Source organism: Opisthocomus hoazin, chromosome 5 (assembly GCF_030867145.1).
Source record: "Opisthocomus hoazin isolate bOpiHoa1 chromosome 5, bOpiHoa1.hap1, whole genome shotgun sequence".
Classification (NCBI taxonomy): domain Eukaryota; kingdom Metazoa; phylum Chordata; class Aves; order Opisthocomiformes; family Opisthocomidae; genus Opisthocomus; species Opisthocomus hoazin.
The window spans coordinates 85945759-85967170 of record NC_134418.1 but is presented as its reverse complement, the minus strand read 5'-3'; the positions used below and the strand labels follow the sequence as shown (position 1 = coordinate 85967170).

General features: G+C 45.3%; 1 protein-coding gene across 1 annotated transcript in view; it reads right to left on the bottom strand.

Moving 5' to 3' along the window:
- Window positions 1–451: 451 nt before the first annotated feature.
- CORIN (corin, serine peptidase) overlaps window positions 452–21412 on the bottom strand; it is a 129316-nt gene continuing 108355 nt past the window's right edge. The window contains exons 16-22 of the mRNA XM_075422040.1: window positions 20327–20456; window positions 14507–14629; window positions 10992–11041; window positions 8551–8725; window positions 5308–5579; window positions 3383–3516; window positions 452–2355 (exon numbers count right to left, since the gene is read on the bottom strand). Coding sequence (XP_075278155.1) covers window positions 2173–2355; window positions 3383–3516; window positions 5308–5579; window positions 8551–8725; window positions 10992–11041; window positions 14507–14629; window positions 20327–20456 — 1067 coding nt within the window. The 3' untranslated portion in view covers window positions 452–2172. The remainder of the gene's footprint in view (window positions 2356–3382; window positions 3517–5307; window positions 5580–8550; window positions 8726–10991; window positions 11042–14506; window positions 14630–20326; window positions 20457–21412) is intronic.

Sequence of the window (21412 nt, the reverse complement as noted above, 5' to 3'; positions counted from 1 at the left end):
GTGCCGTGAGCTGGGGGCTGCAGCTGGGGCGCAGGCTGCGCTGAGCATTGCCTGGATTTCAGCGTGCGTGCCTGGTGTTGAAGTGCTGCGTTCCAGCTCAGAGGAGGAGGTGATGTCCAGCCTGTTGTATTCCTCAGGACAGCCTTGTAACCAAACATGTTCAGACAGATTGGAGTTCAGCTTTAGTTCTTCGAATATTTTTGGCTAACATTCTGTATCGGAAGCATACACGCAGAAGAAACTGGAAGTTGTATGGTGGAGGCAGTGCCAGGACCTCCACAAGCGGTGTAGTGCTGCCAGGGCTGCTTAAAAAACCCAGACCAGGGGCTGCAACTACCTTTTGAGGGCTGTTTTTAGGTGTTACTGCGAAAGCTGTAACTTCACGCCTCCATATTGTCCTGGAGTCTCTCTAAAGATTAAAACACACTTTCAACGGAGCAGTTACTTGGAAAATGATTGTAAATTTTTATTAGTACAGCTAGAAAGAAACACATCGGCTTGACTGTGTGACATGGCTTCCATTTGGAGCTGCAGCTGTGGCAGAAGTAACACCAACAAGGGTTACCGTAGAGCGGGGCTGCGCTTGCGGCAGAAACAGCGCAATCGCGATGGCCGCCGTGCCCTCAGCACACCGGGAAGGGCTGGATACAGCAGCAGGAGCAGCGTGTTTGCCTATTTCATGTGCACACATAGAAAAAAAAGCAGTATAAAAATACATTTATAAAATTACAAATTTCCTCTTTACATGGAATGTGGTGTCAGGCGTGGTTTGGGGGAAGGAGGAGACCCAGCTGCTCCCTCCTAAAGCCGCCTGGGCTGGGGCTCAGCCTGGGCTCTCCTCGGCCTGAGCCCGGGCAGGCGGGGCTGGACCGCATGTTCAAGCAGGACTCTCCCTCGTTTCCTGGGACTGTCGAACCCCATTAATTAAAATGTGTGATTACACGTGATCGTTTGGTAGTGCTAATGCCCAGCGCTTTACAGAACCCAGAGCTGCTCCCCACTGCGCCTGGTGGGGTGATGCCAGGTTCCCCCCGCCCCTGGGTCCCCTCTCAGGAAGGACCTCCGGGACGCGGACCGGTGCTGCCCAGGGGACCCCAGCCCCTGAGAGAAGCACGCGGGGGGACCGAGGGCTGCGCTCCCCACGTCCTGCAGGCAAGGGCATCGCTAACCTGCTGCATCTGCAATCTCCTGGCGCTGGAAAAACGTGATCACAGCTTCTTTCTCTCATTTAGAGCTGGGGAAGAGGAGCGTTTATACAGTACAGTAAAAACAAAATCCTTACAAATTATAAGAAAAACAAACTCAAACCTAGCAATGCCCAGGAGGGTTTTCTTTCTGAGCGTGGATCAGTAATACAATAGCCACTTAAATAGAGTTTCAGAATGGATAACATGAATATTTATTAATAATGCTGTCTAGAATGTCTAACGTTAGGTGTGTTAAAGGAGGAGATGTGGAAGTAAACCTCCACTGAAGCGACAGGTCGATGTAGGTTAGTTGTAACACAGTGAGTAGTACCTGCACCGTCCATTCGCTCCCTCTTTCAGTGCGTGTGGGCGCAGAGGGCAGTCGTGGTGCCCTGGGCTTGGGGGTGACGGGTCTGTGGCCTCCGTCAGCCCGTGGAGCCGCCCGAGCTGGCTCTGGGACCAGCGGCGGAGCAGTCGGCACGGTGCGGGGCCGTGCCCACCCCGAGGGACGCAGCGTTGGCCCCGGCACACCGTGTTGGAGACCTGGGCTCTCCCACCCCCTCCAGCCTGTGCGGCGGCCGTGCCCTGCCACGCTCCTTCCTCAGGACAACAAGCGAGGGAAGATGCCCCTGCTACTAACTGAACAGTATTAAAAGAGGCTGTTTAAAAAAAGGTTTTTCTATTCTGTGCTACAGCTGAGTGGATGGCGGAAAGGCAGAAAGTGGCTGACGCTTTTCTTTTAAGCCTTTCGCTGTGTTTGGAATTGCAGTGCAACACAGCTAAAAGAAAAGTCAAAAGGATTATTAATTCTATCCCAAAATATATTCACCGGCGCAGGGTTTACCATCGACATACACTGCACATCCCACAGCTCCACAACAAGAAGAGACAGAGCTTGGACCTCCTTTTCACAGAGTTTCTGGACCGCACAGTCTTCAGCGTCGAGGTGCCGATTCCTTTTTCCTTTGGCTCTTGCCATCTGGCGTTAGTTTAGCAGAAAGGTGTGGATGTATATTTGTCTTTCAATCCACTCGATAAAGTGTGACACGTTACTGTAAACTCCCGGTCCCAAAACCTTGGAAAAGCAGACCGAGCCCCAGGACGTCAAACCAAACAAAGTCCAGCGCCCGGCAGGCTGCTCGCACACCAGCGGTCCCCCGCTGTCACCCTGCAACAGGAGAGGGAAAAACCAGTCCGCAGGGGTACGCTGGCCGGCGGTCGCACCCCGAGAGCCGTGTCAGCCCCGGCAGCGATGTGCCTCGAGTGAGGAGCTCGCCTGTAACAACGGGCTGCTCTGCTCAGCTGCGCGGCAGCGCGCAGCGTTACCAGTGTTTAGTCCCTGTTACGTTTGTACAAAAAATCAGCAGCAAAAGGCTTGTACAAATTAAAAACAAAGCCTAATAATTAATGAATGCAAACTTAGAGTCTTCAAGCAGCATTTCATTATCATAATCATTATCATTCATTATTATTGTGGGCAGCAGGTCGAGGGAGGTTCTCCTTCCCCTCTACACCACCCTGGTGAGGCCCCATCTGGAGTCCTGCGTCCAGTTCTGGGCTCCCCAGTTCAAGAAAGATGAGGAGCTACTGGAGAGAGTCCAGCGGAGGGCTGCGAGGATGAGGAGGGGACTGGAGCATCTCTCCTACGAGGAGAGGCTGAGGGAGCTGGGCTTGTTCAGCCTGGAGAAGAGAAGGCTGAGAGGGGACCTTATCAATGCCTCTAAATATCTGCAGGGTGGGTGTCAGGAGGACGGGGCCAGACTCTTTCCAGTGGTGCCCAGCGACAGGACAAGGGGCAACGGGCACAAACTGAAGCAGAGGAAGCTCCAGCTGAACCCGAGGAAGAACTTCTTCCCTCTGAGGGTGACGGAGCCCTGGCCCAGGCTGCCCAGGGAGGCTGTGGAGTCTCCTTCTCTGGAGATATTCAAGCCCCGCCTGGACGCGGTGCTGTGCAGCCTGCTGTAGGTGACCCTGCTTGGGCAGGGGGTTGGGCTGGGGGACCCACAGAGGGCCCTGCCAACCCTGACCATGCTGTGATTCTGTGATAAACTGAAGTTGATTACACCAATAACAGTAACAGGTTAAAATATGTAAATAACTGCTGTCATTCCTCTCGTAAGTGAAGTTATACCTAACAAACATCACAGTACTCTGATTTCTAAGAGCTGCGAGTTTCTCCTCCGAGAGGCGCCTACCATGCAGGAGTCCACGGTGCCCGCCTCGTAGCCGGCGCACAGCATCCTGCTGGTAATGGTCTTCATGTCGAAGTACGACTGGCATTGCTCGAGGGAAATGATGCGAACCTCTCCTTCTTGGAGCTTGAAAGGCACTGGAAAACAGAACGAAGCGTTCACCTGTACGCACACAAATACTTCGCTATGATGGCTTTTTGAGAGACGATAAATATTTCCATTAGGATAAGTTATAAATATTACTATATAGAGATATATAGGACATAAGGAGAGCAGAATCCCCGCCGGGGTGTGCACGTTGCATTCTGGAGAAGGATCAAGCACCCGGGCTGACGCCACGCTTGCCGACCGAGGAGGGAGCGCGCCTTTACGGGGTGTGGTACCGGGCTTGCAAATGGGGCAATGTTGGCTGGAAAAGAGTAATGCGAGGGAGCTGGAGGAGAGGTTGGACTCACGGCTCCAGGGCAGGATCTCCCTGCTCCTCGGTGGCTCTCGTGGTGAAGCTTGGTATAATCGCAGCAATTGTGAGTTATTTCTGGGTAAGTTTGACTTAGAGACTGTATCAGGGTATCAGAATTTAAAAGACATTGGAACTATTTTAGCTCATTCAGGAGCCAGTAAAGGACTTCTTCCTCATCTAACAGCTGACTGAGCTCCAGTTCTAAGGGAAGTTGTTCAGACTAGGGCATGAAGTACTAAATGCTGTGTGGCCATGACGGTTCTTGGCGCTTCAAAACATAAAACCTTTAAAAGCAACGCTGAAACCACATTAGAGGTGAAAGAACCTTTTCCCGCTTACCAGCGGTGCCAAACCGTTCTGTGGGTTTGTCCCTGCCCTTTTCAGAGGGGTGGAGCTGCCAGAACACAGCCTGGCCCTCGCATGTGCAATTGAATTTTTGCCACACGTCTGACCTGGCCACTAAAGGTGAAGTCCCGCTTGAAGCAATGCTGAAAGGAAAATTTCCTTCTCCGGCGTACGGAATGACAGCCTTCCCTAGTGATTACTGTAACGGCGAAGGGAGGAGCACAACGGCTAGGGCAATGGGCACAAACTGAAGCACAGGAAGTTCAACCTGAACATGAGGAAGAACTTCTTCCGTCCGAGGGTGACGGAGCCCTGGAACAGGCTGCCCAGGGAGGTTGTGGAGTCTCCTTCTCTGGAGATATTCAGGACCCGCCTGAACAAGATCCTCTACAGCCTGCTGTAGGTGACCCTGCATCAGCAGGAGGGTTGGACTAGATGACCCAGAGAGGTCCCTTCCAACCCCTACCATTCTGTGATTCTGTGATTAACAGGGCCGAGACCAGGATAATTTGCATGTCATGAATGCCAAATTGTTGTGTCTAAACAAAGATTTACACAACACAGCTGTTCTTGTCATGGGACCCACGGAACAAGAAAACACGCTAATCTTCTGCTCAGGGAGACAACAACGCTTGTGAGCATGCCTGTATGGAATACATCGTGTCAGAAGTCCGACGTGTGGCACAGAGCGCCCGTTCCAGGACGTGTCCATTCGGCCAGTGTGCCAGTGCTTTCCCTGCCTTCGGCTGTGCTCAGCCAAGAACGCTGCGTGTCCCGTCCCCCCCCGGTGATCTGACTCCGTACAGTTCTGAACACAACCTACAGCAGTAAAACGGTAACCTGTTCTGGTGGCTTTCTGGATAGGAGTTGCTAGATCAGAGTTTTTGAAGATCAAGCCACTTGTCTACATAAGGATTACGGAGCGTAAATTCAGGCTGCTGATTTGAAAAAGCTCAGCTTTAGTCACAGCTAGATCCCTTCGCGAGTAGTTACGGTTCCCTGGTATTTAATAAGGTCCAGTAACAGTATAAATAGATAAAGCTTTGTAATGGGATCACTTATTTGCCTAAGTCAGTGGAAGGCTAACACGCTTTGCCACAAGTCCCAGAAATATTCGTCTTACTTTTGTTGCCCATGTGTCCCCAGCCCGTGATGTAGCAGTAGGTATCTGGGCGAACCAGCTGGTCCTTGCTGGGCAAGCAGACGGGTCTCACGTAGCTGGTCTCGTTGATCTCCTCGTCTAGTTCCACGATGCTGATATCGTAGTCTACGACCGCCCTGTTGTAGCGTGGGTGGAGGATAATGGTCTTCACCAGGCGGGTCTGCATGAAGCCTGACGGGTGATCAAGATTGCTGATCCCAAACACTACTTTCCAAACAGCTGCATTTTCTCGCCTTTGTAAAAAAGGACAAAAATGGGAAATTTCCATCAAGAGCATTCTTTTAAGCTAAAATACCCGAGAAATTTTTCTCCCCGAGTTTTTGCACATTGCACTTTGCAAAGCATTGCACGTACAAATGCTACAAGACAAAAAGCTGAAGCATCGCTGCTTACAGCTAAGATCTGAGCGACAAAAGACAACGCTTTCCATTTCCTTCCTGCCCATTACCAAACGAACTAGAGCTCACACCTGCAGAAGGTCCGTGGCCACCTGCTAGTTGAAGTCCCAAGGGAGTCTCCAAGAAGCAATTCGGCTATGAAAACCAAATCTTTTAGGATTGCCATAGGAAAAGTCCCTTATTTACTGGGCATTCAGTCTGTGCCAAGCATACTTCCTTCCTATGCCTATGATCAAAGGCTACTTTGACTCCTACAATTGTTCAACATTCTTCTGGTAAATATCCAAGATCGCAAAAAAAAATGGTGCATATGATACAAGTGGGGAGACTGAACTGGTGCCTGCTGGAACACGTCAGGAAAACGCAGACTTTATGACAGGCTGCGACAGCATCATCTCTTGATCGTAACTGGGCACAGGATAAATCTCGGTTCCTAATTGGTCTGTGATTCTGAAAGCCCTCCAAAAAGCCAGCATTTTTCACAACTGATGAAAGACAGTTCCGTGTAACCCTTGATGAGACGGAAGCTTAGTCAAAGCAGTGTAAATCAAAGCATGCAAAATTTCAGCTTTTTCACACTACTCGACAGCACTGTAATTTCTATAATTTGTAAAGAGACTTGATTGCTAAATAATGGCTATTTTTACCTTAGAAGTTGCATGACAATTCTGGTATTTCAGACTATAATGATCATTTTACCATCATGATCAGTCTGTGAGATTTTCCATTAAGTTACAAGATGAAGTGCTAAGAATATTCATATGCTATTGTGCGTTGTTATATGGTCCTCATGTTTTGTATCCCAAACTTCACACAAGCTTGATCAAATACTTCACAAAATGGAGCATTTTGGCTAAAGCCCCAGAGCGCTTTAAAATCTGTTTTAATCGTTGGCTGGTTTGCTGCAGTTTTGAATACTTTATATCAAGAAAGCTTCGTGGCATCAAGAATGATCTTGCTGATGTTGCATCAGGCTATACAAATGAAGAATTTAAAGATTTCAGGCTGCTGGGAATGTACTGGCAAATCGATTCAGAGAGGCAGAAGAAAAGAAGTTCATATAACTCCTCAATGAATTATTAAACCAAAATATCTTAGTACTTTAAGGCATTTAGATACAAAAGTGAAAGAGACCTGTTACACCTAATACTCTGAGCTCCCACAGATATTATATAGCCCTAAATAAGGGGTAAAGGAACAGCTCCAAAGCGTAGCGGCAGTCCTGCATTTCACAAAAATGGGAGAATTTTTACTTTTTACATGTGACAGCTTCTTTTCTTATCATTCACTAATGAGAGAAATCTCTTACCCGTGAAATTTAGTAGCAGTCCAGTATTGCTGAAGGATCTACCTCTAAATCCCACCCTTTATTGTAGATCACCAGAAAAAGTTCTTGCAAAGGTGAAGAAATATTCCAGATACTGCTTAGCTTTATTCAAAAAGAGATGGGGAAAGAAGAGAGATTCCTTGTGCAGGACCCAAAACCTGATCAATACAATATTCTTGTTTGTATTATTCGGGTTTAGGACTCTGTTAGCTTAGAAGGAAGGTTATCTAGGTTAGCCTTCAGTTTCTGGTCTTTTCTTCTCTCTGAATGGAATCAGTTCTTGAACATCCTCAGGGCTTGGTATGACGTGATGGTCAGAGCTCAGGTCTCCCCAGTGTGGTTTCCTCCAGCATTTCCATGAATAGCCTCACACCCTGAGACACGCACACCATCACCTGCCTGACGTCTTCTGGCTTGGGCACAAAAGCCCCAAACTTTGCCCCTACCACAAGTTCCATCAGGAGCCAGGGGAAAAAAGAAAAAAAAAGAAAAACCCCAACAAATACCAGAGAACTCAGTGTTTCAGAAATAAAAAGACAAAATTATTACTGAAAAAAGGAATGATTACTGTTATAAAAGGGAAGGATATACTGTATTACAGTCAAGAGATCCTGGCTTACCACAGAATTTCTGCTGGCTTGAACAGAAAGAAAGGTGTTTAGTGCAGTCTAAAATAATTTGCAATGAGCAAGTGCCAGTTTAAAGCAGGATTAAGCACTGATGAGAACTGCGTAGCAGAAAAGTGCTTGCTAACTACAGGAGAAAACACACATCTCAATTATCTTTAGAAACCCAATTAAAAAATTTCAGTGCAAGATGAAAGAAGCATGGTAACAAACCCCTCTCCAAAAGGGAGGTTCATGGAAAAGAGATGTCGGTTAGCACCAAAACGCAGGCAATGATGGAGACACTTCCCAAGACGCGTGAACTCGCTCTGCGCTCCAGCCTGCCCACCCAGCGCAGGGCCTCCGCGACCAGGAGGCACCGCGCAGTGCTGAACGCTGCCTTTTAATGACTGCAGTGCTAATAAAGGAGGGGAGACTTTACACTGAGGAAAGGCAGTGACTTCAATGTGTCAGCTGCACTGTGAGCAAACGCTCAGGTTTTATTTTTACTAACGGACACAGCATTTTTCTATTTCTCTGTTGGTGCCCAGAATGATTTATTTTAGTCCATGGCAGTCGTATGAGAGCTGTGGGATTACTGTTTTGGTCTTCTTCCTTTTTCTGTTTCCTGCTGAAAGTCTGGGCGTCTCCATTTAGCTTTCATCGGCAGAGATGCCGCAATGAATAATAAAACCTAACCTGATGCTGGTTTACACATTTACTTTCTTTTTTAGCCTCTTAAAACCAGGCCTTAGTGATTTGCCATTCTGCCAAGGTCACCACCCACCCGTGGCGTGTTTGGTAGCGGCGGGAGGACTTGGCGGTCCCCAGGTGCAAGTTCACACGCACAGCGAGACCGCTGGAGCCTGCTCACCCTTCAAAGCAGTGCGCCACTGTCAAGACCCATCTCTTCGCGATCAGAACGCAGCCACAGATGTGTCCGCTCGGCTCGCTCTGCAGGGAGCACTGCCACGGCCACCGCCCGGGCCGGCTGGTCCTACCGCCGAGGATCCTCTTGTTCATGCGAGCAGCAGGGCGACGGCCGCAGTCTGGTGAGGAACACAGGCAGGAGGGAGTTAATCGTTACCGCGAAGGCAGCGCGTACAAGACCTGCAAGAAACCTGGGCGCAGAACGGTATTGAGCGAGTCGTGAAATTACACTGAATGATGCAGCAAATGAAGTCATCAACAACCACACAAGAATATCCCACAACCACACAAGAATATCCCACAACCACACAAGAATATCCCACAACCACACAAGAATATCCCAACAACCACACAAGAATATCCCACAACCACACAAGAATATCCCAACAACCGCACAAGAATATCCCAACAACCACACAAGAATATCCCAACAACCACACAAGAATATCCCACAACCGCACAAGAATATCCCACAACCACACAAGAATATCCCAACAACCGCACAAGAATATCCCACAACCACACAAGAATATCCAACAACCGCACAAGAATATCCCAACAACCGCACAAGAATATCCCAACAACCGCACAAGAATATCCCAACAACCACACAAGAATATCCCACAACCACACAAGAATATCCCACAACCACACAAGAATATCCCACAACCACACAAGAATATCCCAACAACCACACAAGAATATCCCACAACCACACAAGAATATCCCAACAACCACACAAGAATATCCCACAACCACACAAGAATATCCCACAACCACACAAGAATATCCCACAACCACACAAGAATATCCCAACAACCACACAAGAATATCCCACAACCACACAAGAATATCCCAACAACCACACAAGAATATCCCACAACCACACAAGAATATCCAACAACCGCACAAGAATATCCCAACAACCGCACAAGAATATCCCAACAACCGCACAAGAATATCCCAACAACCGCACAAGAATATCCCACAACCACACAAGAATATCCAACACATCGAGCCATTTTCATCCTTTATATCAAAGGATTTCTCTCCTGATATTAATTTTGACCAGCTCAGCCTGAAACATTAACCAGGCTACGTTTGGGATCCCGACTTCCCTTCGCTCGGGAGTCACCAGGCTGCCCTGGGAAGGTTTCCTGGCGTTGTCCCTGTCTTTCTGCCAGCTAGCAGCTTGTTTGGGCGACGTTGTACTACCCCTAGGAACTGCCTCTGGAAAACCTGCTCAGCAGTAGTACGGCTTTGCGTAAGCCGGGTGCGAGGTGAACGTCACACTGTTCGCTCAGCTACACGGCACCAACCTCGCTCTGCCTGTGGAAACCACCAAGGGAGAACATCTGGAGATTGGAAGATGTTCCAGTACTCTGTCCACTCTGCTTTACAAGCCACTGCCACTGGCAGTTGTACCAGATTCCATCTGCCAGACAGGCACTTTCCTGAAATAGTTAGCCCTTCACTTCTGTTCCACGTCGTATTCCGGATTTGTAAGACAGCAGAATTATTATTTATCCTGTTCATACTCAGTCTGACGCAGAGAACAAAAGACCACCACCAGTTTCTGCAATCAGCTTCCCAAGGGAGGACATGTTGCCATTGCATGTATCCCTGGGAATTCAGCGGTGGAGAAATAAATTGGAGTGATGGTTATTGGTAACTTGTAATGCTCACTGCGTTCGCTGCGGAGGGCAAGGGGTTTGACGTGTACTTCAAGCAACACACGTCAGAAGCAAACGCCTTTGACAGGCTCCTATGAACTATTTTTTTTCCTTCTGCTAAGAGTAGTAAATGTTTTGATTAGTTTCCCAGATTTAGGTCATGCTTTGTGATTAATTTTCCCTGTCTGAAGCTAATTTATAATTTAAGTGTTCTTTCGCAAAGCTCTCCTTGTCCGTGGAACATGATTTCCCTGAAGATGAATATCTGCCTTTCCAAACTGCTTGAACTTGCACAGTCTGCTGTGCCTACAGACTTGGTCTGTAGCTTTCTACTTTGGGTTCTTCTGTCCCCTTGAGCTTCACAACTAAACAGGTCAGGGCTTCAGCTTCCAGGCAGACAGCCTGCTAACCGCTCAGGTGGCAAAGGACATTTTCAGCAGGAGGTTTTATCAAGTTAATTTTTGGAGCCTGGTTGCTGATGAAATTCATTTTGTGGGAGCAGGACTGGGCTACTGCAATGCACAGACTTACAGTCAAAAAATAAGAACAGCTGATGAAACTGAATAGCGTAGGGCAAAAAAAGACAGTGCAAAACTGAATGCTGCAGAATTCCAGCCAAATTTCAGAATGAATCTGCACTACACATCTGCATTTGTTAAAGTCATTTAACACATCTTGAAAAACATCTTTGTTTTATATGCACGTCTCTTACCTTCTTTAGTGCAGAACAGAGCCACCTTGCTTCTGCTTCGACACATCTGGCTAAATATGGAAACAAGAACATGGTGGAAATCGCAGTTAATTGCTGTCATTTTTGGTAATCTGCAAATCAGCACAGGTATTGTACTCGCTGTTGCCAACCAGCTGTCAGAAATTCCCCCAAACTGTAAAAAGAAACACAAGGAGCTGCTTGCACCACATCACCCATGGTTTCCAGCGCCCGCCTGGAGACAATTCGGAATGTTAGTTCAGCTTCCAACGCGGTTCAGGAGCGGGGGTACGTGTTCTGCGGACTCCCTCGCTCCCTGGGCACCGACCCAGCTCCGAGGCCAGCTGGGATGTTCGGTCTGTCCGGTCTGACTTTGTGGCACCTGAACACACAGAGGGTGCCGTTCTGCTCTGCCGCACAGCTGGAGGACAGAATTTTCTTTGAAATACCTTTGCGAACAGAGGATCTTTCATGCCCTACAAGTTTGGGTGTTTAGAAAAAATCCAGGAAGTTTGCAAAATGAAGTATTAAAACAACAAGAAATTGTCATTTCTGTTGAAAATTTTCAGATGAGAGAGGAAAGAAGTGGTTCTTTGCCGAAGGGAGGGAGAGCCTCGTTAAAACAGCAAGCACCGTAGCTCAGCTAGCTGACTGCCTTTTTGTTTCCACTGCATTTTCATTCCTACCGTACACCTGCTTTTCTGAGGCAGGCGCAGAGCTAAATTAGACTGGATCCACAGCTTAGCTGTTCCTCAGGTGGTTCTTTGCAGGCTGTAATCTCAGCAGGCAGGCAGTAACTTTGATTTTAAGGCACAGATATTAATGTGGGCACAACAAGAGAGTGCCAGCAAACTCCCCAGATTAGCTTGCAGCTGTGACTTGACCACATCTGGAGTACTCTGTCCAGTTCTGGGCTCCCCAGTTCAAGAAAGGTGAAGAGCTACTGGAGAGAGTCCAGCGGAGGGCTACGAGGATGGTGAGGGGACTGGAACATCTCCCCTACGAGGAGAGGCTGAGGGAGCTGGGCTTGTTCAGCCTGGGGAAGAGAAGGCTGAGAGGGGACCTTAGAAATGCCTCTAAATATCTGCAGGGTGGGTGTCAGGAGGACGGGGCCAGACTCTTTCCAGTGGTGCCCAGCGACAGGACAAGGGGCAACGGGCACAAACTGAAGCAGAGGAAGCTCCAGCTGAACCCGAGGAAGAACTTCTTCCCTCTGAGGGTGATGGAGCGCTGGCACAGGCTGCCCAGGGAGGTTGTGGAGTCTCCTTCTCTGGAGATATTCAAGACCCACCTGGACAAGGTCCTGTGCAGCCTGCTCTGGGTGACCCTGCTTGGGCAGGGGGTTGGGCTGGGTGACCCACAGAGGTCCCTTCCAACCCCTACCAGTCTGTGATTCTGTGACCAGCGCCCAGTGGCTTGTGCCCCATTCACACACTCTGCAAAGCAGCCTACTTTCCGTTCCCAAAAACACGGGCTGGAAAATCTAGAGACAGACGACCAATTTCAGGTAAGAAAATTCTGTGCACAACTTTGAGGGGCATTAGCGCTTCGTTAAAAAAAAACCTATACAGAATGCAGCTGAGGCCAGCCGCACGCAGGTTTCACACTCGTTTCTCTGACTTCTCAAACAGCCGGCTCTAAAAGAGGAAACTTGACGCTTTTACGCGTGCGTAGCCTGCGCTGTGCCGTTCCCTCTTATCAACACTGAATGAAACCAGCGGTGCATTTGTCGGTTGTTGCCCCAGTTCCCAGTAGCCCTGATGGCCCCTTTAAACGTGCGACACGCTCCATAGCACAGACGTTTTACACGCCAGCTGATCCAGATGAGCACACGGAGACTGCAGGAGCTTCCCAGCTCCTGGGCTTCTCCTGGCTCCGTGCTGGGAAGAGACCGAACACACCTTGTCCCGGGTGCCATTTGCTTTTTCTAGAAAGCAAGGAGGGCGTTGAGAAGTGAGGCAGGCCTGCAGGTCCTCCAGTGGGACAACTGGGCGGGCAGGGTGGGGTGCGCCTGGTCTGCAGCCACGCGCAGCCAGAGACAGCATCCAGACAGGACGCCGACACAGCCAGAGCGAAACCAGCCTCACTCTTCACACAAGGACTTAGCTGCTCACTTCTTGTGGTCACCCGTTTTCTGGATTTGGGGAGACTGGGACTTCTGTCCCTATATATCTCCATAAGTTTTATCAATAAACCTCATTACTGATGGTTTCTCTCCTTTAATTTGTACTTTGGGTGAAACTAGATCTTTTGCTACTAGATCTTGTAACTCAGAGGCTGCAGATCCATCCCTTCACACATACTTCCTAGCCACTTTCAAATATGGCAAAGTACCTTGAAATTCCGGCTTTGCACTTCAGTGACTGAACAGAATAGGACTGTGGACCTGCCTTTGCATTTGGTGCAAGGAACCAAGGTGTTTATTCTTGTATTACTCTGGAGAAAAGCATTTAGATACCATTAGGCTAGTGGAAAGAGACAAGCTAGAAAGGAAAGGAAAAGAGTTAAAAAGAAAAATTTTCACATAATAGGCACCATCCTGTAATGGCCCTTCTTTTCAACGAAGAAATAAAAATGAACTTAAATGAATGGGGAAAATACTAATGTAAAACAGAACTAGTACAACGCTGAGATGTAGGAAAGCAAAGGTAGGCGCTTGCAGACACAATCTCCTTGGTGAAACAGAAAATAATGGATCCCAGTGAAAGAAAAGTAGATGTATTCCTCAGACCTGTGTCTTCACACAGGTTGTACCTCTGCATTGAGCCAAGACAGTTTTCCTTGTGAAAGAGAAGAATTTTCCACAGAAGAAGGATGTTCTGAAATCTCCTAGGCATTTGAAAGAGAGCTGGGCAACAATGAACCTGCTTTTTGAAAAACGCTGTTGCAGATGGGTATGAGGTGGCTCTTCTAGTTTTGTCCTGGATGTTGAACTTCATTGGCTCTTCAGTCTCAAAGTCACACTTTGAATGTCTCAGCCATGAGATCCTGGTTTCTCTTTACCACCTACCTGTTTAGTCGAGTTAGTTCAAAGGAACACACCACTGTCAGCAGCCAGAGGAGCTGCTAAGGAAACCCACTATAAGTGGGTACAGCTTCTGCTGAAGCAGCTGTGGTCGCTCCAACTGTGTGAATCTAAACTCCACGGCCTGCAGAGGATGGTAAGGTGGTGCTGCAGGTTTTGCTGTGCAGTACTTACTGGACTCCCTTGGCCAGCAGGGATTTAACTGAAGCTGTCTGGCCCGGGTGCTTCAAGGGCATCACCTCTATGTCCCTCAAATGCTGTTAGTCTGGCAGAATGGGCCCTGAGGCTTCACAAGGTGGACTCCAGAGAGACTGCAGTTGTAGCAGACACTAAAATCGTTACAGACCGTATCTTAACAACTCACGTGAGTGTGTGCTGTGATGTACACACAGACACCTTGTAGAACAAGAGCTTACCAAAGGGAGTCTGTCATCCTCCAGTGACAGGTGACTACCCAGAGCAGTGAAATAAATCTCATTTACCTGTTACTTACCCGCTCACTAGAAGTGCGTGTAAAGTGGACGCGTTTTTATTCTTCCAGTCTGAGTGCAGATTCAGCCATTTTTCATGCTGCGTTTCCTCATTCTCTATTACAATTTCTGTTTTGGATGGTCCCCTGAAACAAATGAAAGACATTCACAGACCTTCCAGTCGCTTTCTGTGTTACAGTTACGCAGGTGAAGGGGCCCTAACGCCTCCCGTTTACTCCAGAGAGACACAGCTGAGCGTTCTGTCAAAGCCACGTGCGGCAGGACCATCGTTGGGGGGGTGAAGTCACCCCAGGAAGCCAGGCCAGCTCACGTACTACCGTCACTTACGCTGTATTTGTCTGAGAAGAACCAGAATTGGAATCGGGAACAGCAAGAGCCTTCTGGTGGCATTTACTGTAGTGCAGAGATGGACATACTGTTTGTACAGTTTCTTGCCTCCAAAAATACAAAAACTAAAAAAAAAAAAGATCTTCATATGGAGAAGAGGTAAAAGAAAAAAATATTTGCTTACATTCCTATCTTTGGAAATCCACTAAAATTTCACAGTAAAGAGCAGTCTGGGTCTTGTTACTAATAGTTGACAGGATCTCAAGCTGTCTGCTTTACAAAGCAGAACAAACTGCGGGTGGCAGTGCCAAACCTGCCCTTCTGCAATATGAAAGTCAGAATAGTTCACCAGGCGATATTTTCATGTGTCCACTTCCTCAGTTTAGTTATTGCCTGATAGTCTCAAGCTACTGAAGAAATTGCTGTTTTAGTAAATCTCAGTTGCTAAATGGAAAAAAAAAGAGTGTAATTTTTAAATGGCTTTACAAGTCACGCAACTTTCCAGCACAGAACCATCCACGATTAGCCCTCATTCCCTGTCAAGGACAAGGACTTTCAAAGACTGCTCTCCTGAACTCTGGTCAAAGGCAAAATTCCAAATCCTAGTTTATGGGAAAGAGAGAAGTTCAGAGAAACTGTGATGTGTCCTAAAGCTTCCGTCTGAACCCAGTCTCTCATGGCAGTACCTAGTAATGCCAGCCAGCTTACTAGTTTGTCTTTAAGGCCGATTTTCAGTATTAACTGTATTTCTTTTTAAATATTCACAAAAGCACAGCATCCTTTACCCATTTAATTGCATAAATTAACAAAGACCAAAGAAATCTGTTTTTCTGAGGAAGCTGTCGGTGCAGCCATATGGAAATGTTCTCAGCAGAGCTGGCAGAACCAACGAGGCTCTGAGAGGTCACTGCCCCAGATCCTGCCTGTTCCCTGACTTATTTTTCAGAACCCTCTCTGGGCATATTAAGTGAACATCATTCTGTGATCTGCTACCCAGAAGGTGCAGGCAGATAATAACAAGCATTTTTAGAGACTTTTTTTTCCTCATTTAGCAAAAGCTGTTTGCTGCAAAAAGAGCTTTCTTCCTCAGTGCCTGTTTATAGCAAACATGTAAAACTCTCCTCTCTCCATTTCCATTATTTGGTTATTTCCTGCTTTTTTTCCCACCAAACATACACAAACTTTTTTCCCTGAAGATGACATTCTGCCTTATGATCTGCAAACAACAGGTTGTAGGGAACAACCGAGAAGACAGTTAATCCTGTATGAAATTTTATGATTATTAATACAAAGTGTTATACTTAGCAAAAGTAAAATTATGGCTATGCCTTTTTTCCTTGATATAATACACTCAAAACCAGTATGCCCTAATTTATGTTTTTAGAATGCCTTCTATAAACACTTATAGAGCATTCCCACCTTGATGATGTTCATACAAGGTTTTCCTTCAGATAGGCAAGGGCCACCACTTGTCTTCTTTCATCTGTTACTGAGAAATTGCCAGAACAAAGGGGACCCAAGAGCCTCATTTCTAGCTGAAGAAAGCTGGAGACGATGGTTAGCATCTGTGTAGAGACCAGAGCATCCTGGCGAGATCTTTTCAAAGCATTCTGGCCTGCTACCTGCTGATAACTGTGCACAACAGTCAAAGTTTCTAGTGAAACACAAGGAACGGTATGACTTGCATATGAAATCATATTTTAAAAAAAACACAACAAAATAGAAGGCAGGGACTGATTTTAGGTTATGAAGTGGATATTCTGTTCATCATTAAAAGTAACATAATTTGGGATACTATTGTACAGCAGTAGTTTTAATACCTCATTCTCCCTATTGCATTGTGGAAAACCCTCTCAAATGTATTAAATGGCAAGTTTAGAATAAAGTATAATCCATGAACTGGATTCCCTGTCCCATCAAAGTAACAGCGACGTTCCTCTGCTCAGCTTCTATAATTCCATTGTTTTAAGCCTCAGGTGACAGCAGGCTTGAAAAAGGAAGCCTTGTGTTATGCCAGAAGGTAATGAATAACATGTGTATGGGCACTCGTGTAAAACAAACTCGGCCTGTGTCAGAGCTGGAACAGCATCTGTTTCCTGTCCGCACGCACTTAATGGTTAAGATGTTTCCTGGTCTTGAGCAGAATTCTATAAAGCCACGGCGGTGCCATAGAATATGGAGTAAAAGATCAAAACCTTGGTTTTAACAGCAGTGAAATCAGAGAAATATGAAATATTTCTATGAAGACATAGAAAATGGAAACGAAAAAGATTCACAGCGTTGACAGAAAACTAAAACATATATGATTAAATAGTTCTTAAAATGGTTGGTGGAAAGCAGGTAATCACTGTGATGTTTCCAGGTGTCAAAATGCCTACAGCCTTATGTCCTAACTGATAGGCTGCGCAACCCTATCAAGAATGAGTTAATATGTAATTACACTGAAGAAAATTTCTATGCCTTCTTTTTCTCTGGCATTTGAGCCTCTGTAAAATATTAGGATTCGTAAAGTACAATCTTGTAGCTAAACTTACAACACACCATTTGGGGCTAAATGTGAAATTTCAAATGAAATAAATATTTTCTTAGCTGCAGTTCTTAAATTAAATGTAAAGTCCATTTACAGTTAATTAGCTTTTAATTTTAAAAAGATGAAAGACACGTTTCAAAGAAAAATGTTGTTTTGAAATAAAATTTTGAGTGTTTCATTTTAAAAAGTTGAAACAAAATAACTTGACTTTTGAACACTTTTTCCCCTGCTGAAACTATTCACTGAATTTGAACAAAATTCACTGTTATTTTTGTTCAGCATTAGCCTTTACAGAATTATTATTAACTGTTAGAAAGACATGGCTTTCGTAATTTAAACATTACCTTATTGTACAGCAGTTGGGAGTCGTCATTTGGGAAAGCACCAGACAGTTATGAAAAATAGTTTTCAGAGCTTTACAGGAAATAAAAATACCATATGCTACCAATCATTGTAATTCCTGGTCTAATGCACAAAGAAGTCTCAGCTTTGATATCTCATGTGCACTATTTTTCTCTAAGAATAAACAAGAGAACTATTAAACCAAAATCAAGTATCATCATAAGTCATCATTAAAGAGATCTGCACAGCCACAACACTGGGGGTTTCTGCAATGTGCGATAATATGGACAGAATTTCTATAGTCACGGCTTTAATTTTCTGAAGGAGTAAAATGAAGCATTTCCCATTGAGAATACCTGAAGAAAAGCACTCATTAAAATAGTTTATATTTATTTTTGAAAACCCAAAAAGATAAAAAGGATTTTTTCATCATTATTTGAGCTCTATGCAATATACTGTCTAATTTACCTGTACCCTCAGTGGTGACTGGAAATAGCTTATTAAATACACCAATGTTATCAGCCTCACATTCAGACTTTCATGTTATAAGTCAAATAAATAATGCATGCAGGACAACCTATGCTGACAGAGGGCAGATTTAGATGAGATATTAGGAAGAAATTCTTCCCCATGAGGGTGGTGAGGCCCTGGCCCAGGTTGCCCAGAGAAGCTGTGGCTGCCCCCTCCCTGGCAGGGTTCAAGGCCAGGCTGGATGGAGCTCTGAGCACCCTGGGCTGGTGGAAGATGTCCCTGCTCATGGCAGGGGGCGTGGAACTGGGTGATCTATAGGGTGCCTTCCAACCCAAACCATTCTATGATTCTATAATGGCCAACAGATGAAGTTTATGGGTTTAGATCAGATTTTACACCTCAACCATGATACAATGTTAACAAAAGAATTAAATATTTATATTAACTCTTATCACTCCTTTTTGAAATTAGTTCTGGTGAATGCATTATAACCTTTGTTTTTCTTACAGATCTTCTTCAAAGCTAATTTACTGTATTTTATGCTGTGCCACTTCGTAAAAACTTGGAGAATAGCTAAGAAAATCAAGCGTCAGGTGACTGATGAAATCAAGCATTAAGAAAGGAAAGACAAACACTGCTTGGTTTTCTGAAGTACTGCCAGGAAGAATTAGAAATTAGTGTTAGAGTGAGACTGAAGTTGCAGACTTCAGATTTGAACTGGAATTTCCCACTGCCCTTCACACAGTTACCTGTCACTACAAAAATACATTTGTACAAGAACTGATTTGTTGGCTGTCTTCCCCTGTTAGAAATATTATGAGATTGAAGAATTATTTGCGTCTTGTACATTTCTTAAAAGTGATAAGATTGATGAGATCTGTTAGCAAGCCTCAGTGAAGAAGCAGGAAGCTCTAAGTTTCTACTCATGCTAATTTCAGCCTAAGTGCACCTCTGAAAACAGAAAGGAATCGGAGGTCTTGTGGTACTTTAATACATTTTTCATTTTCCTAGCAGCAAGCATCATAGAAAAGTTAAGCAAAGCTTATGTTAGGACTATGAGACCGAATATTAAAAAGAAAAACATTCTTAAGACCACCATTTTGTTCTTGGACAACAAAGTAGTTCTAAAAGCAGTAGCTATTTTTGAAGGTATCAAAGGAGTTTGAGCTTATTGGGATGTCATATAAAGTTGAAGCATAATGTCAATATTTAGATGCACTAAAGTTGCTCGAGGGGTACAGAATCGCTGTGTTTCAAAGGGCCGGCAGTGCATTCCTACAGGCGGCCTTGCGTTTCTGTTAGGGGAATCTGTTAGAACCGACGGCAAGCAGCCACGCAGTGCAAGGCCGTACAGAGCAGGTGAAGTGCAGACACTGTACCCCAGGGTCCTTACCCTCCTGCGGTTTTTGAGAGAGGCACAGAGAACAAGATTGCATGTCGGTATACGCAGTGGTAAAAGACAAACAGATAAGTCACTTTTTGATCCAGTCTGGGCATCAAACACTGACAAAAGATATCCTTCTGTACCATCAGGCTTGACTTTTCCTAGTAGAAAAGACCACTTTGGACATCAGAGGAACTTGGTTTTTATCCGATAGTTACATTTTGCATCAGCTGTTCCATAAAGCAGCTATTACTTTAGTGTGCATGCAATAACAAAGATGCACAGAGCCTATTGTTTTTTCCTGAGTTCCACACAGAAAGCTCTGTCTTTAACAATTCATTATACCCAAGTTAAATACATCTGCTTGCCTAGCTCATAGTTCTCATTGCAGAATGCAGATGAATGAGGAGAAATTTTCCTGTGTTTCCTGAGACAAATCTGCTTTAATTCTTTAGGAAGTCACAGAGTATCACGTGGCTAAACAGTTCTGACCCTCAGCAATAACTGCAAGTTCAAATATCAAGGCTTAGCAAGACATCGTTATCTTTACAACACACTCTTTTAATAACAACCATAAAGTGGTGAAAGTGTCTAGATTTTAGCGAGCTTTTGTTCCTGCCATAGCTCACAAGATTTCATTACCTTTTTTCTCTACGAGCCGTTTCCACACTAGCTCTAACATTGCAGTGATTGATGATCGTTCACATCTGATGCCAGCACCCCTATTGTCCTAAGAAACTCATCAATGCTACAAACTACTGACCTTACCCTAAACCCATCTGATTGCAGGCCAGCTGGCTTAAATTTTCTTGCCACTCGTCAGCACAAACATGGTTAGCAGCAGCTGACCTGTGAATGGTCAGGAATGTCAAGGAATTCATGGTTGTAGACAGGGTAACTGCAAAGAAAAAGAAGAACAACTTCACTATGATTTCACATAGTTTTATACACGGCATACAGAAAACATACAGCTACATTCAAAAGAGTTTTCCAAGATGCTGGCACTTTTGCTGATTTTATAAGCACAGTAGCTACGTAATTTAAAATTAAGGCAAATGTGGCTATGAGACACTAAGCAACAAAGGCATCCTGAGGATTAGAATAAAGCAGAATATTCTTGCCTCGGCAGCACAGGTTCACCCAGGTTTCTGACAGCCCTAATCTTGTTCAAGGACCCGACAAACAGTCCAGCTGACATCACTGAAGTGATTTGTGGGATGAATGCTGCTGGACGTAAGAGCGATACCAACATTTGACTCTTGGCAATACGCACTGCTCCTGTCATAACAATGGCTAGGTGTAATTACAGCAAGAAAACACAACTACTGTGTACAAGAACAATCATGACTATTGCTTCTCTCTTAATCCATCTAGAAAAGTATGTAGACTGCTTTCATGACACAGAAAAAGCTTCTCAAAATAGCCCAAAAATGGAAATTTACATCCCTCCCTTTCTGGCATCCCTTAAAAGGTGTTGGGTTGTGTGTATTTCTTCCCCAAATACATACTGGGTTTAGTTCAGCTGTTCCTCTGACTTTTGCTTTGATAGCACCAGTCTGAACACAGCCAGCCATTACATTTTTCCTATTTGCTGAAGGTGCTTTTGCTTCTCTCCCCATGAGAAAGGTACATAGTAACCCTAGATTACTCCTTTTCAAATATGCATTTCTAGAACAGTTGTTCTCTGTTGCACAGGTTTTTTTAGTAAATGGTGTTATTAATGTTCACACAGTGTTAAAAGTTTTAATACATTTACACAATCTACTTCAACATGAATACAAAATATTTGCTTCAGTGAGCCACGGTACACCTTTTTTGTGTATTTAAAGTTACATACAAAACATCTCAAAACTT